At 35.0% G+C, this 17,500-nt stretch overlaps 1 protein-coding gene across 2 annotated transcripts in view; it reads left to right on the forward strand.

Annotated features, from left to right (window-relative positions):
* The window catches only part of ATP9B (ATPase phospholipid transporting 9B (putative)), a 183,029-nt gene that overhangs the window by 122,854 nt on the left and 42,675 nt on the right, over positions 1 to 17,500 (forward strand). For both annotated transcript variants that reach the window (XM_054814848.1, XM_054814849.1), the window contains exons 12-13: positions 5,783 to 5,943; positions 16,080 to 16,222. In XM_054814848.1, the coding sequence (XP_054670823.1) occupies positions 5,783 to 5,943; positions 16,080 to 16,222 (304 nt within the window). The remainder of the gene's footprint in view (positions 1 to 5,782; positions 5,944 to 16,079; positions 16,223 to 17,500) is intronic.

Consider the following 17,500-nt stretch of genomic DNA (forward strand, 5'->3'; position numbering starts at 1 on the left):
AGTCCTTCGAATAATTAACTCTGAACATTTCAAACTAAACGAGGTAAATGCTGTCAGCCAAGGAAGATCATACAGGAATACAGGTCGCCCTGTAAAGGTACAGCGCTGTGCTTGGTACCGCGTTACCGACAGCGAGCTTTGGAAAGCGGTAGCTAGCACCGATCGTGAGCACCCTCTGCTGACCAAACTACACATGGCACTTCTTTAACTGCCGCAAGTCTCCCTTTTTTCCCTTCAGTCAAATTAGGGCAAAATACTGAAATAAGGTAGAGGCAAATATCAGTGATTTCGCTTCATTGTTGTACATAAGGACTGATTGAAGAATATTTCGAGATATTGGGATAGTTTAGCAAACTGCAAAAGTGTTAATGAAAACCAGCTTTATAGTCAACTGGATATTAAGAACCTTCGGTTTCTCTCATTTTGATCTTTTGAAACACAACGTTTTACTACAGATATAGTAAATCGTTGGCGTTAGGATAAATCAGGATACAGCTGAAAAACAAGGCACACTTGAGAAGGTTATGAAATCTGCAGCCAGTATTTGTCAGAATGAGTGCCTTACTTCAAGCAACTGAGTCCACTATTTAAGTATAGTTGTGGATATAGCTCACTTGCAGTTTTTATTGTAGTAGACTGAACTAGGAAGCACTAAGCACCTCTAAAAACCTGGAGAGGACTTTTTAAGTTTCACTTTGAGTATCCAAACTCAGATGATTTTGAGCCTGGAAAAGGCAACGATATAAAATGGATGAATAAAGGAGGCAGAGAGAAAAAGAAATGTTTTCTTTTAGCATTATAGGTATTACTAACTACAAAAGGGAATTTTGTTTCTGAAGGGATTAGTTTGTTTCAAACATAGGTATAATGCAGTTATTAATAGCTTGTTAAAGTAAAACCAGCAAGTCAAAAGGGTAATTTCAAAATGTAATAAAATCAAATGCTCTTAAAAGTGAAATAAACCACTGTTTTTGAATATGCATCAAAACATTCAAAAAACCATTACCTACTTGCAGCTTACTCTTCTTCCTTTGGATGCTGACCATGTATTTCTTGAGTTTTAAAATATTACTGCTGTTTTAAATGCCTATCTGTTGGATATGGGCAGTTTTCTAGTTTTCTGTAAGAATACAGACAAGTAATTTGTTTCTCTGGGGATACAATTAATGCTAAATATCTGAAAATCTTTCTTGAAATCAGTGTAGAACGGATGTAATTCAGTTCCATAAACCTGCAATATTAATGTAATGCCAACTATTGCAGTTTAGTCAAAGGGATGTTTGGTTGCATAAAAGCTGGCATGAAGGATGCATTCATTTATTGCCAAAGGAAATACAGAAAATGTATTGGAATCAAACGGACTGTTTTCTGGTTATTACTTTTGTATAACTCTGTTGGAGCGGACTAAATAACTAAAGTTTATTTCAGTTTTACGAAGTTAAGTAGAAACACCACCACCCACCCCTCATCACCACAGTTATTACTCTAATTGTAAAATGAATAAAACTTCTAATAGGTTTGTAGTGCTTCAGAAAATGTTTTCAAGGTTTGTCATTGTTGATCTTGCAGCTAAACAGGTGATTGAGATGTTTCAAAATAGATCTGGGAAAAAGCAGGGATAGGTGATTTTTGTCACTAAATGGTCACTTTATATATTTCAGTGTTTTCTTTGGTTTTCCTACCTATGAATCTATTGCTTAAAAGAATAAGATATTGATTAAGAAGTGTAACGTACTGTATGCAAGATTTGGTGGGGTTTATGTTAATCAAGACAGGCTTGCAGAGAAACATAATTGTCAGACCATTACATGAGTACAGTGAATTAAGAAAAGATGCTTCCTAAACTTGAATTCACTTGCTTTACTTGTTTTGATTCATAGTTATATTAGCTTAACATGGTTACTTGGATTTGTTGAGCAGTCAAGAATTTGAATAGTAGGAATAACCTTAGAATTAGGGGACTTAACTTTGAAATCTGTAAATGTTTCTTGTTGCTTTATATGTTTTTAGTGTCAAAGATTAAGATAAACAGATAATGATGTGTCTCTTTAGCCTTTAAACACAGATTAATAATCTATTATTCCTAGGGAGTATAGGAAAGATTTAACAGATTATTGAAGAAAGCCAAAGGGGTTCAGATATATGCAGCCAACTGTATATAGTGGTCTATACAAAAAATATTTTTTTATAAATGGTGAAATGCCATGAATCATTTTTCTTAGGCAAGGCTTGTTTTCGTCAGCCCAAAGAAGAAAGATACATTATTCGAATTTTAGTAATCTTAAATACTTACTTTTTGCATAGCTGTTACATCTAAGTTTAGACTAGAATTCATGAAAACATGAATAATGGGTTAGTATTCAAGGTTTAATAAAGTTAAGTTCAGAGCACGTATTAAGTATAGGAAATAAATTTTTTGTGTTTATGGTGCAAATTAAAGCCAAAATCTATCTTAAACGTACATACGATGAAATTTCATTGTAGTCAATATGGTGTTTGTCAGTGCAGAACCAGACTGATTACTGAAATTTAATTACCTTCGTGGAGTAATTTGGTTGCAGGGGAAGTCTCTCCTAAAATAGTACCTTAATACTTCAGTAGTATTAAAGTAGGGCGCTTAAAAAAGGCTATTTATGAGCAGTTATTTCTAATGCACTTTAAACTGTAATTGAATTAAAAATGACTGCACTAGACTATTTTGGCAAATCTTTACCATTGCGCAACATTTAATTATCAAATTTTGCATTTCAATATTCTAGCATAAAAAAAAAAATTCTGCAAGTAATATACTTTTTATAACATTCAAAGAATTGTTCTATTACTACAGTAATAGCTTCAGAGGATAAACTTCCCCAAAATTAAGCATCTAGGTCAGTAGTAGCAATGTTGCTGTTAGTGTTCTACTTCAGAAGTCAGAAAGGTTTTTTGTTACTTTCAAGTTTTGCTAATTAAATGAAGATTTTTCTCATAAGGTAATGATTTATACCTTGTGGTCTAAAATGTGAAGTTTAGACCTTTAATTATTCCCTCATCCAAAAATATTTTAAAAAACTCGTGGGCTTTTTTTGGTGCAAGTAGACAATACCATACTTTTTATTGACGTTATAAGCCATTATTTTACTGAGAACCATTAGCTATTTAAAACTTTGTGCATAAATTAGAGAGGAGCTAAATGGATTTGCAGTTGTTGCCATTAGTAGCATTTTAGATTATACAGGCAATTATTGTGTTCATTACTGTTGAGCAGCCCCTTTGCAAAACTATTGTGGTTGTCTTAGACATTATGTACAAATTTTCCCGTGGAGATTAAAATTTCCAGTGGTGTGTTTAATTTTCTTAACACAGTTGTTTCAAATAGAATAAATATTATGACAAGCAGAAGAAAATTTGCTGTTCTAGTATGGGAAATAGCAATAAAGGTGGAAAATTACTCCAGTTATTAACTCATCTATTTCTTATATTGTCATAATTATTCTGGTTATGATTATTTTCAAAAGGAAAGAAATCGCTTTCTTAAGATGGTATATTTTACAAATGCTTTGATAAAATTGCAATGTAGTTAAAATGAAGCTTACCCACTTTTCCAGTATTCCGATTAATTTTAGAGGATGTTAGTGAATTTCTACATGAAATATATCTGGATAATTCAACAGTGTTTCATTAGTTTGAGTGCAGAAGTTGTTTAAGTGGAAAGGCACAGAATGAAACTAATTAAGTATATTTCAGTACATTATAGTAACTAATTTTTGAGAAATGGAGAATGCATTTCTATTAAAACTTACTTTCTTTGTGTGTCATCTTGAGTAGAGTTTTGCAATTGCCTTCACTTGCTATAGTATCTGAAAATATTAAAATTGACTATGTCTAATAGTATGACCTATATGAAAAAGGATGACATTATTAGTAACAAACTAAATGCTCTTGAGCAAGAGATTTACTGTGTGAAAATTTTTCATCATCAACTTTTTTATTCTCTTAATAACTCTGCAAACACATTTTTGTTGGATTCCAAACTTAAATTCACATCCGTCTTCATCAATTAGAAAGGTATTAATGCTTTGAATTAGCTGCGTATCAGTGTGCAGTGGACTAAATTTAATGTTTCTGTCCAAAAAGTGGCATTCTTTCCAAAGAGGCTCTTTATTCATTTCTGTTCTGGGGTGGGGTTTTTACAGGGGGTGTAGGGGGAGCTGAGGGGAGAGATAGGCTTTCACTACCATGATGCAGGAAAAAAAAGTGTGAGGTAGTGGTTATGCATATTGCAAGACAGTGATTCTTTATTTTATTACAAAAAAAGACCAACTCTAGAAGGCCAGATTAAATCATTCCTTTCACTTTTTAATGGGATTTGGATGAATAGAGTAAAATATGCACTTTGCATTCATTGATAGCATCTTTAGGTTGAGGTAATTGAGTCTTTTTTCCCCTGACTGAATGAATAATGACTTCATCTGATCCTCAGCGAGGCCTGAAACTTAGGCTGCCTTTGTCAACGCAAAAAGATCTGGGCTTTGAAACATGCTCTACTTCCCTGGCTTAATTTTTCTTCATTTTAATCCAAAAACCTATTTTTCTCAATAATTCAAGCATAAACTATGTAGTAGTTGAAGCAGCGGAAATTGCAAGATATTTGTCCTCGTTGTGCTGCTTTTTAAATGCAGCTGATAAATCAGCCGCTGTGGTCTTCAGCTGCCTGGTTCTCTAGGGAAGGGACAGCCCATGTATAAGCAAGATTGCTGGAATTTTTAAGAACTATATTTAAAGTGGTTCTTTTACAGACTGTTTGTTATCTGAGGAAGTGTTGTGTTTTACTGGTCTTACTGGCAAGACCTGGAGATAAAAGGGGCATCTGTGACAGGGCCTAGGAAACTCTTCCTGACATAATTTTCCCACATATTTTACTGACTACAAGAGCATCCCAAATAGTGGAGTATAAATACTGAGCTTACAGCATACATTATTGAAATGGTGAGAGTCTTAGTTACATAGCTTAAAAATATTTTTTCATGAGAAACAGTGGATGAAAGATAGCCTCTCTTAATGTTTTTGCTGAAATGTTTCTAAATCAAATACCTTTTTTTATTCATGAAAAGTTGAAGCTCTATTTTACTATTTTGGTTTGCAAATGGATATTCCACTTTGTTGTTGATGTCTGTTGTTATAAAAATTATTTTATTATTATTATGAAAGCTTCATACAATTAACAATTATTTCTATGAAATTAGTTCAGATTTACAGACCAGTATGGGAGTATAGTTAGAAGTTACAGTACGCTAGTTATATGAGTGAGAAGGTAGCTCTGTCACATTTGTCCATTGATTCTTGAATCTAACAGGTTTTTGATCTTTTAGCAGTAAATAAGCAGTAGCTACACAACAAATATAATAGACAGTGCCAGTGTTTTTGCTGCATGCATGACAGAAGAAAACTGTGCTTGCTTATTTGTTCACCTTTAATTGTCTTTTCTCCTGGCCCTCCTGTGATCCTATCCTGGACCAGGGCATGGGGGAGGGATGTGTCAGGCGTGAAGGGATTCAAAAGGCCTGGCTGGGACAGTTCACACTGGTTCTGGGAATTGTTATTGTCCTGTAACCAGGGAACATCTACTGCATGCAAGCATAGGAACAATAATCAGTTATCAAAATGCAGTTAATTGTTAGAAGTGCATGGATTTTTAATAGGTAAAAATAATAAAAAAACAATAAAAGCTAATCGTTTGCATAGCAAAAGTGTTAATTCAAGAAAAAGTCATGACTAACTTGATTTATACTTCTTCCTCTAGGTTGGCTTGCTGGACCTGGAGTTGAATCAACTGACCAAAGCCCTGTTTTTGGCTTTAGTCGCACTATCAGTTGTTATGGTAACCTTGCAAGGATTTGTAGGCCCGTGGTATCGCAACCTTTTCCGGTTCCTCCTCCTGTTTTCTTATATCATCCCAATCAGGTATGTATAGGAATGAAAGAAAAACACAGATGTCTAATTTCACTGCATATGGCTTTCTTGAAATTTATACTTGCCACTCATTGCGAAGGAAATTGATCTTATCAGGAAGCTGAAGGAGAAGGTGCCAACAAATCTGCTGATTCTTGAAGGATCACTGTACAGAAAACAATACTGGTTGGTTGGTTTTTTTTGTATAATGTTCATCTTGCTGGAGTAATCAGGATATCTAATCCTTTACTAGCATAAATGTATTAATAAGGATACAATCTTGGTATATTTGAGAACGTGGTTTTAGGAAACGTATTTGAACTGTTAGGTATATTTTGGAATTTTATTTATAATGCCTTCAATACTGAACATGTTCCATTTCTCTGGTGAAAATACAGACTTTTTACTAAAACAATGATTAATTTAAATTGAATAGCTGAATAATGTAGGTGTGCTTTTACAATGAGAGGACTTTTAACATGTGTAACCAAGTAGAGAGTTGCCCTGAATTAATTAATTCATTAAGCATGAGTACTGTATGTTCAAATTGCAGATAAACTGGAACGGGAAATAATATCCATGTGTGTAATCAAGTCTTCTGTGGACACAGCAGTGAGAACACTGACTCTGAAATGAATTTTTTTCCTTGAATGGGTATTGCCTTTGCAAAATGGAAATACTCTCTCCTGTTAAAATACCCAGTGTTTAGATTAAGGTGATTGTTAATTTTAGATGCTGTCTGGAACTCTTCAGTGTGAGAAACGTCATTTGCTAAGCCCAGCAGCTAGCCGCAGAGTTAGCAGCAACTAAACCATAGATAGATTTAAGACCTATCCCCTCAAGTTTGCACACAATATTTAAATCCATGTAGTATAAGGAAAAAAAAAATAGGATTACATTAGGTATTTTAGTCTAAGTTTATGTGACTTATGTGTTACTGTGTTCACATTTTTTAAGTACATGTCTGTGTGAAGGGAACTGTATCACATCTGACCAATTTGATACTCGGGAAATATCTGTCTTAAGGTTTTATAACTCAAAGGACTTAATGTTTTTATACTACTTTTGTGTTGCAAGAGCAGCTGATTCTGTTTGGAAGTTGAAGGAGAAGGTTCCACCAAATCTGCTGGGGACTTGAGGAGATCTCATTGTAGAGACTGGTCATCTTAGAACAGTTTCCACTTCCTTTAACGGGCTCTTGTTTCTTTGTTTACACATTTGTGATTCAAGTTTGTGGTATCTCTCTAAACACTGTCATGTCATAACTCCCTTACTGCTTGTGTGATGATGCTGTTCAGGTTGTGTTGTCATCCCCGCCCCCCCTCAGTTATTAAGCAACTTATCCCTGTGAAGAGGCAAAAAATGCTGCATTCAAGTCATGAGTAAAGTCTGCATATTGCTGAAAGATGCACTTAATCATCAAAGACACATAGGGGAAGGGAAAAATGAGCTAAGAGTATAAAGGATCACTTGTTGGTCACTGTGTTCTTCCATAATAAACATACTAAGCCAAAATTTATTAAAATGGTTAAAATACAGATATATCTTTGTTGCTGGATGCAAGAGGATTAAGAGCATATAGGTGGTGTAAGTAAATTTGACTCTATATTGACAGTTCAACATATGCTACTGAAAAAGATGTTGATTGAGCAGCTCATTTTCAATTTAGGAGTTGTTTAATGGACTTGTGGAATAGTTCTTTTCCAGAAATAATTTCTAGGATACACCTAATCCCATTTTTCAATTGCTTGTGGAGGTAATACACAGAAAGGAAGTATTAGAGAATGTGATTGGTTTAGTTCTGAAGTGGACTGTATAGTTCCTCTACGGAAGATCAGACAGGAGTTTCTCAGAACATTATTTTCTACAGGTTTTTCTATTTCTATACGAACTTTTCTTCAACTCGGGTCATTCATGTACAGGTTTGCTTCCCAAACTGTCAGCAAGATAAACAACTCCAGTCATGTCTGTGTTCAAATATAACTACACTTCTCTTCCTCTCTTCTGGATATTAAGCGTGGAAATGACTTACTCTTTAGGCTGTATTTGGAGTGTAAACTCTTGGAGATGAAAATTACCAGACTAATGACACTGAAGTGCCAGGTGTTGTGTCCTCTTATTTTTAAAATAGATATATGGGGGAAATAATGAACTTTTCACAGGTAAAGGAAATGAACGTGGGAGATTAGGACTGACTGGTAGAGGCAAAGCATATCTGAACTCATGCACACATTAAATGTGTTGATTGATGGTTTTAGAGAATTCAGGAAGTTTCTAAATACGGAGCTTTTTTGCAGTTGTGTTTGGCTTTTGGCTTGCAAGGCAAGGGAAATTCCAGGTATGCAATAAAAATAATTTTCCATGGCCAGACATGTTTGGTGAAGATCATCAGGAGGAGGTAACTAACTGTTAGCAGAGTTTAACTGATCTCTGTGTAGGATCTTCTATAATTAATAGGAAAAGGAACTTTTTTCTGCTCTGGGGAGCAGCTAGTTCCTTATGATTCAGCTGCATCCTAAATACTCCTCTAGATCAATGTTGCTTCATTGTGTGGAGGGTATTACTGTGAGGCATGGTAAGATTTCAGAACATAAGCAACTGTAAAAAAAAAAACCTCCAATGCAACCAAACAAAAAATATCTCAACAACCAACATCTATCTCCAAAAAGACAACTCCAGTCCACAACATTGCATACATTCTGTAGTGTACAAGGAATCAAGCAAAGTGGAGAAAAAGTAGTAGTAAACAAACATTGAAAGCTTAGCCTAGGTCTTACTTAGAATCATTATGCACAAAATGTTTTAAACACACCCCCAGAAACGTTTGGCCCTTAAAAATTATTATTCTTCTGTAATTGATTTTTCTTTTTCCCCTTATGGAGGAAGCAGAGTTCAGGGAGCCTCCATAGGCAATCTGCCTCCTTACAAAGTTAATCTATTTGAATTTCTTAAAATGTATTGGGAAAGGAGGATAGAAAGCAAGTCCTTAACAGACTGACCAAAACTAAATAAATCTCTCTAGGATTATGCTCACCCATTCTCTGAGTTTTTCCATGTTCCTTGATATTCTTAGGCTTTTTTTCTAGTTGGCTCCAGCCAGTTTGAGATGCATTAATGCCTATCCATAGGTTCCTCCATTGTCACGTAGACCATTTCATTACTTGTTTTAAATAAAATCATTGATTGAAATACATTCTCCATTAGTTGACAAGATCTTGTCTGATGCTGTCGCTTACTGCAGTTATCATATAGGCTGGGGGGAGCATGTGTACTCAGATATGTCCATGCTGCTGCTCTTTAATACTAGCATGGAAGTTCTTAGGTCTCTTTTTTTTTTTTTTTTTTTTTAATAGTAAGGTCATTTTGTTGATGAACTTGTATTTTTTTTTTTACTGTCTATTTTCTGAATGAGAAAGGGCAGAGGGCAAAACCAGTCACGCTAATGAAAAGTCAGCACCTCAGGTCGGGGAAGATGAGGTAAAGCTTTGTCATCGTTATATCTTTTACCTGGTTACCCAGTTTAACTCTATTGCTGTTGTTATAGATTCTTTTTAATTGTATATCTTTTTAAAATCAGGCTTACATTTTTTTATCAGGAGAGTTTAATTTCCCTTTTGTGTGGAACTGAACACATTTACCATACACATTTAAAATTCTGATACAAATCACGTAAGTCTTGAGGAGTTTTTCTTCAATTTTTGCAGCTATTAATTTGGTCAGTTGTTTTAATTTTTTTGAAAAAGCTGTCATAGAGACAGTTACCAATATTTGTATTTTTAAGTACAAGAGAATAGAAGAGACTTCAAGCAATATGGGATGCAAGATACCCACTCTCAACTACTGAGCTGAAAATCCCGGGGTGTGTGTATGTTTGCAGGAAAGATGATTGGGTTGTTAGACAGCCTTGCCACAAAGCAGTTCTGTCCTTTCTCCTGGCATTTAGTTGTAGCACCTCCATCAGCTGACTTGAGCTGCCATAGTAATCAGTTCAGAAATGACAGCCAAGGGCCAAAGAAAAGGCTAGCCTTAGTGATGGTACTGCACCACCAAGTAATGGGACTTTGTTTATTCATTGCCCAGTTGTCTTCAACACCTTGAAGGACAAAGTGAATTGGACTTCAACTTGAGTCCTTTTGTTTGTTTTTTTATTTTTCCCCCAAAAAATGTAGCCAGGAAAGTTTTTCAAGATAATTTTGATTTAACCAAGCAGCATTTGGTGAAATTACTGCCTCACGTATACAGGCATGTGAATACTGTAGCTGTACATGTTTCCACTTAACTGTTGAGAAATGTAGAGGATTTACCATAAAATGATAAGGTATTGACTGGAGGTCTGGTAAAAATGTATATCATCCAGACTCTATACTTAGTAGCAGTTTAAAGATGGATTGACAGGGGCTTCATCAGCCATCTTTCTAAGAGGATCCTTTAGTTTTGATTTTCACAGAAGCCTTCAGAAACCCCAAGGCTCCTGGGCATCGAGCCATTCTGCCAAAATAAGCTGTCCCAAATGTCTGGAAGGAACTGTCTTGCACTTCAGTAGTAAGGTTTTGGGGCACTACCTGGCCCCAGCTGCTTTTTCCTGCATCTTTAAGAAGAAACTTGGAAGAAAAATCTTCACGTTATGTCAGTCTGTTTTCAGTGGGCAGTGAGGAGAACACTGCTAGGAGGTCTTGTATCTGAAATTCATTATTATCCAATCAAATCCCAGATCATACAAATATGAAAAAAGTTCTATTTAGTGTGCTTCTGTGTATTCGTGAGATCCAGGGAACTCTCACGTATGCAGGACATAGTTGGATAGTGCGTATCCGACAGCAGCAAGCAGCTGTGCCGGTTTCAATCATACTGTAGTTTGTGCTGCCCATGTTGGAGCTCTAATCTGTATAATGTATAGATGTGAGAGTATCAGTATATGTAATCTTACATATACAGGCAGAATATATATTAGATATGTGATGCAAAGCTTTCAGTGTGGAAGTAGGCTAAAAAGCTCCTTATAAAGTAGTTTGAGATCTTTATAAATGTGTACTAGGCTTCTATACCATACCATGATAGATAATGCAATCTATATAAAGACTGAAAAATACTATATGAAGCTTCTTGATATTTTACAAACTGATTTTGACTTTTCATGCAATAGAAGCAGTGGTGTGTGTGTGTCATGCTGAGAGTAAGTCTCACCCTGCCCACTATGGTGCTGTACTAGTGCGTGAGATAGATAGCTTTGTGCTTTTCTTACCATGCCTGACAGTCATGCTACATAGAGAAAGCACAATCAGTTTAAAAAAAAAATAATTTTTTAACTGATCGATTGCACTGATCTTTTTCCTTTCTAACCTTGCAACATTGCCTATTTGTTCCTAGTTGTTTTTTCTGGTTTTAATCTTATAGTATTAAAGTAAGTAATGCCAGATTTTTCTGGAAAACACTAAAATACTCATGTTTAAAAGATTGTTAACAGTAGATGTCTAATAAAAATATTGTTGCCATTGTATTAAAGGCTTAATGAAAGAAGGCATCTGACCTGATAAATGTGAAAATAACAAAGAAACATTTTTAATAGGAAGTAATTACTGTCATTCTGAGCTGCATATGGTACATCTCTTGTGCCAAGGCGCTCATTTGACAGGTATTCTATTTGTATTTTGCACTCTACTGTGTTTTCAACCTCTAAGAAATTCATAGGTTAATTTTCTCATTAATTATTCCCCAGATTTTCTCCTGAGGTTTTAAGTTCTACCTATGTTACAGCGTCTAATTATCTATACCTAGGTTGCATGTGGCCCTTGAAAAACTACATGTGCCACAGTCACTATAGCAATACAGGGTTGATATACATTTTTTGACCACATATATTTAAGCACCAATGTGTGAGACTGAGTGCTCTTTTAAAGATAAATTCATTGCCTGGGTTTTGTATAAAGTGCTGTGTGTACCTTCTTTCATTTCCTTTTATATTCTTACTTAATATACAAAATTTAGAAAAATTAGACAGAGAGAACTAGTGAGACCAGTTATGAAGCAAACAACACAGATCTGAGGCTTCTCCTGGGAGTATCAGGTAGCAGAGAAAATAAAAAGGTATATAGTGAGCTAAACACAAAAGGGATATGAAAATTTCTTATCCATATAAAATATGGGAGAAGAGGAATTAGGGGAAATTAAAGGGATAAACTATGAGTTGATTTTTATTTATTTAGATCTTGATAGAATATTGTGTTTAAAAGAAGTAATTTCTGGTTTTTTCTGGTTTTATTTGTTTAGTGCCAGTTAATAGAAGTTGTCAGGCTCCAAAAATCACTTTCTGTGAAGATTTAACTTTCCAGGCACGTTGAAGTTAAAACACTTTTGTTTATTGACCATTAATTTTAAAATTATTCCATATAATTTTCTAGACTGTAAATAATACATATATCTGTGTACAGCATATGGCTGTTTCAAGCACGTAGGGATATGGGAAGGCTAAGGGTTATAGCCGTAGGGGATTCGGTACAGTTTGGGGTACTAACGTGACCCAAATGTGATCTTCAGAATTTCACTTAGATGTCCTGAAAATAAAAAGACTACATCTCCATTACTTCATTTATTTTAAAAATTGGATACCACTATGGGTACTCACACTGTATCTGGAGTTTTGGCAGGGCTTTGTTTTTTGCTATGAAATTTCTGCTTCTATATAGAACTGCTCAGGAATTTCTTCCTGCCCTCCAAAGCTCAAATAAAATGATCATACAATTTTGATTCAACTTCATACTTGGATTTTATTAGGCACAGTATCACTTTGTTCACAAAATTGTCTTTGCTAACTTCATTAGGTCTTGATTGCTTTTCACTGAGTCGTGAAAGGCAGAATGTTTCTGGAGTTTCTAAATGTAGTTGTCTGAAACTTTCTCAGTGAAGGCCCTTGCTTATTGCCAAATTTGTCCATTTTGACTAAAAATCAGAAATCTTTACAAGGAGACCTAATGTCATTGCCATGTGGGAAAAAATTAAATTTAGGAGTCTTGTAAATATAAATTTGTTTAACTTAAAACACTACTGATGTTTTTGAGGGAATAAAAACAAAACTGTCTGGTTTTATCTTGTAGTAAAAAGCAGTGTGGATTCTGAAATGTGTTATTGATTTGTTCTGAAGCTGAATTGCAGAGAAATCCCACCCTGGGTCTTAGTGGAATAAATCCCCAAGTTGGATAAAAGTTACCTTAGGTTGTTTGCCTCCTCTAGGGTAACTTAGTGCTGAGGTTGAGAGACAAGAAACTTCACACTATTATGTTCACTAAATACGCCTGTTCTCTGCAACAGCCTTCAAATACCTATATTAACACACTGTATGTAAAGATTGCATGTTAATTGGTTTGCTAAAAATTAGTGTTACTGATGCAACAGTGTGATAATATCACATATGATGTTCTTCTGTGTATTTTCATTAATAACTGATATAGAGCTTTTAAATTGGATGTAAATGAGAAGGTTTTAAAAACTGGTGAATTCAACATGGTTTTGATTATATAATGAGGTTTCATGAAGTTCACAAAGGATTTATGAGAAATGATAGCTAATATTGTCAGGCACTGAAAGTAGCTTGGTGTTGAGTAAGCTTAGTATCTCCTTGTATTATTGTGTTAAAATTCTTAGACTTTTCAGTCAAGTATTTCTATCTGTTCCTGTGAAGCTCTGCTGGACAGATTTCTAGTTTTGAAAGCAAACTCAGTATTAATAGGCCTCCGTCCTTTAGTGTTACGGCAGTGTCGGTAACATGCTACGTGATGGCTACAATGATTTCAAAGACAAAAATGTCCTCTAAGACAACAAGAACTGAGTGAAGGAAATCGGAGCAGGATACAGTGTACAAATTTTAGAATTAATACTAAAAATGGATTTGTAGCCCTCATTTTTTGTTTATTTTATTCCTGTTTAATTCTTTATTCATCGTAACAATTCAAGCATGTACCCAATATATGCCAGAAAGCTGTCTTGGGCTGTACTAGTCGTTGGGGAGATGTTATTTCTCTCAAGGCCAGTGGTGCCAGCTTTCTATTAGGTCCATCAGCACAGAGGGGGTACACTGTGTTCCACTTAGCCATGCATGCTGGAAAGCTAGGCTAATTCCTAAAATGCCTCAATGCTTTGAAATACAGATTTCTCCTCACCGCTCAGCAAGAGAAGCTGTCTTTTTTTTTTTCCCTCTCCTCCTTACCTTTCAATTATATTTAAGTGAGATTATAATTAAATGTATGTAGAAAGTGCTTAGAACATCAAAACCAGGTAATATATGCGCTTATATAAGATGCAAGTGAAGATATGAACAAATACTGGTTGCTCAGTACTGGCTCTGCATTAAGACAGGGTAAAACTGTAGTTAACCAATGTGAGGCAAGTGACTTCTAGTAGTTTACTCCTTGTTATACTGTAACATTTTCAATAAAAAAATGTTGTAGTGTCCTCCTCCTGCCTGTCCTAATTTTTTTTATATATTTGCATGTCTGAAGACAGCTGAAGTTAGGTATGATATTGCAAAACTAATTGGGGTATATCACAAGGTAGAAGGATTGTTTGCTGCTGCTTTTAATGGAAAAATGAGAGCTAGTTAAATACCACTGGTACGGTCAAGAAACTTGTATCAAAAAGGCTTGTTTCTTTTTGTGCTGGAACATGCATTGTCTTCTGTTGTACAATTTCAGGAAGGAGGGGATGTGGAATAATGAATTTTTCAGTGTGTTTTGAAATTTCAGATGTTCTCACAATTCTAGTTAAATGGATCTCTTCTTTATGGGATATTGCAGTTTGAGACTCACTGCTCCCTCCACTGTTACTTCAGGTAATTCACAATCAATCTGTCCCTGTGATTGCAAGAGGACAGATGAAAACTGTGGCTACTTTTTTGGTTACGCTGTAAAGCAGCACTTCAGGACTGTTAAAAAAGGTCTGAAGTGCGTTAGCAGTATTTTGACCTCAATATATACCTTTGCACGGTTTTAAGAGTCATGTTACTCTAAACCTGTTACTAAACTTGGGACTCTGAGTCCTGGGCAAATTAGCTACAAATAGTTCATGTAGCCACTGACCTACCTGTTTTTTCAGTATTTCTGTTAGGCATGTGTTCATTTCTGTTAACTCTGCTCTATTCCTTAGTCACTGTTCCTCTGACATGGTAGCAGGAACGTGGTGAATAGCTAAAAGGAAAGTAGCATTTTAAAGTTTTAGAACAAGGTAGCATAGAGTTTTGAGTTGGAGCATTTAATTTTGGGGAAGAATGATGTGATTAAAGTTATCTCTGACCGGCATGAATGAAGACTATAACATAGGAACACAAGATGCAAGGGCAATTAATTCTTGTATGATGTAGACAAGGAAATATTAACAAATAAATATGCAGGCACTGAGTGAATTGCAAAAAAGTACATTTGATTTTGCACTTCTATGTATTACCAGTAAAACTTGTTGCAAATTACAATTTCTAGTACAGAGCTACCTAAAGGTTCCTTATTGCTGCTGGCAGTAGCAACTCCAGCCAACATGCTATCATACAAGGGTGCATTTCGCTGCTAGGGTGCTATTCTCTTTTTGCAGTAGAGAGCCTCTAACTACGTTTTGGGAAGAACAGCAACATTGTTGATTGGTTGTGGTGGAAAAGAGAAGTTGACAAATATAGTTGTACTTTCCTGAAGAAAAAATAGGTTTTTAAAAAAAAGTGACTTGAAGAGGTACAAAAATATTTGTACTTTCACATCATAAAGAAAATATAGGTGTTGTGGTCTGTTTTTTTTAACAGATAAAAACTGTGATGAATAGCAATCTGGTCTCGTTGATAAAGTGTATATAATATTCCCATCTATATAAGTGTAGTAATGCAATTATGTCAAGAATCTCCACAAAGTCTTGCAATCTGTGTCATGCAGAAGGCATGATACTGCATTTGTTGGTATTGCAGTAGCTTCTAAAAATCTGGGATGGAGCCTCAATTTCTAATGTCATATGTACTCTACAAACACATAACAAAAGCATTGTTCCAAAATTTTTGTTGCATATAGTTTTAAGATTTTTTTTCCAGGTATCCTAAAAAGAGCTTCAAGTTTTATTTTTATGGTTATAACTTTCAATTTGCCTAGTATTCACACTGATTATGGTATAAATTTCCTTTGCAGTTTACGTGTGAACTTGGACATGGGTAAGGCAGCCTATGGGTGGATGATTATGAAAGATGACAATATTCCTGGAACAGTTGTTCGAACTAGCACCATACCAGAAGAGTTGGGACGATTAGTTTATTTACTAACGGATAAAACAGGTATATCAGGTTACAATTCTGAAATATGATTACTTTTATAAAATTTTTAAACTTTATTCTGTATTTGAATATGTTAATGTAAGAGTAGATTTAGACTACTGATTTTTATTTTTCAATAAAATTTTAAGGATGTGCCTGAGGACTTTGTACCTGTACCAATAGGCTTAGGTAGGCCAGTACTTCCATGTGAAAGTCAGTGTTTGGTAGTAATCTGATATATTCCGGTGAGAATACTCCTGCTATAATAACAGGACACTGGATAGCTTTAGTAAGAGTACCATATATCTTACTCTGAATAGCGCTCAGGATACTATTTTATTCTGCACCTCATTTCTACTGCAATATTGTATGATAGTAACAGTTAAGAATGGCCTTGGAGAGAGCAAGTCATTTCTAAAACAAATCATAAGATCAGCCTCCAAAATTACATCAGTTATCCCCATGAAGTTGGTTGCTCTTTATCTTACAAAGACCAGTGTAGAGCTGCTGTATGATTTCATCTTCATAACTGTAACCTGTTACTGTACCTGACCTGGTATACTGGAAAACCCAACCCTTACCAGGATCAGAAGGTAGGTAAGTGTGTGAAGAAGCAATAGCTTGCACTATGCTGCTGTCTGCCGCTATGACTGAAACTTATTACAGTCTTACCATGCTCTTAGTTCTAGATGTATTTAAGGAATCTTACAGTTTATTTTGGAAAATATCATAATAAATAACAAGCTAAATTCTGTAGCAAATACAATATTTCTTCTCCTTTCTTGGTTCTTTCTGAGATTAAGTCAGTTCTGGTAGAGATACTGTTTTTTTAAGAAGCTGAACTTTTGAACTGAGAAAGCTGTTTCTTAAATAGCTGAAGAATTTTTTTAGTGGTTTTAAGTAAAGCATAGTTCAAAATGGTGAGAAAGCATTTGAGGGGGGGCAGGGGTTGGTCTCTGTTACACTGCTCAGAAAGCATAATACACAGTTCACATCTCTTTCTGCTTGAAATAGTTCCATGTTCCCTCCCATGCTGAACACTTCCATTACTGCATGTTCTGAAATGAAATGTAAATTTAATAATTGTCACATTTTCAAAATACGCTTTCATTTTTTTCTATAGATATATATATGTTACCCTATACACTTATGAATGCTGTTCTATTTCATAAAAGATAAGGACAACTACCACCTTTCTTAGCATGTAGAAAAGTGTATTTCTAATTATAGTGTGGTAATTCTTCAAAGCAAGTGAACAATTCTTCTTTTAACAAGTTTTATTTCAGTTAGCTAATGATT

This window comes from Grus americana, chromosome 2, assembly GCF_028858705.1.
Source record: "Grus americana isolate bGruAme1 chromosome 2, bGruAme1.mat, whole genome shotgun sequence".
NCBI lineage: Eukaryota > Metazoa > Chordata > Aves > Gruiformes > Gruidae > Grus > Grus americana.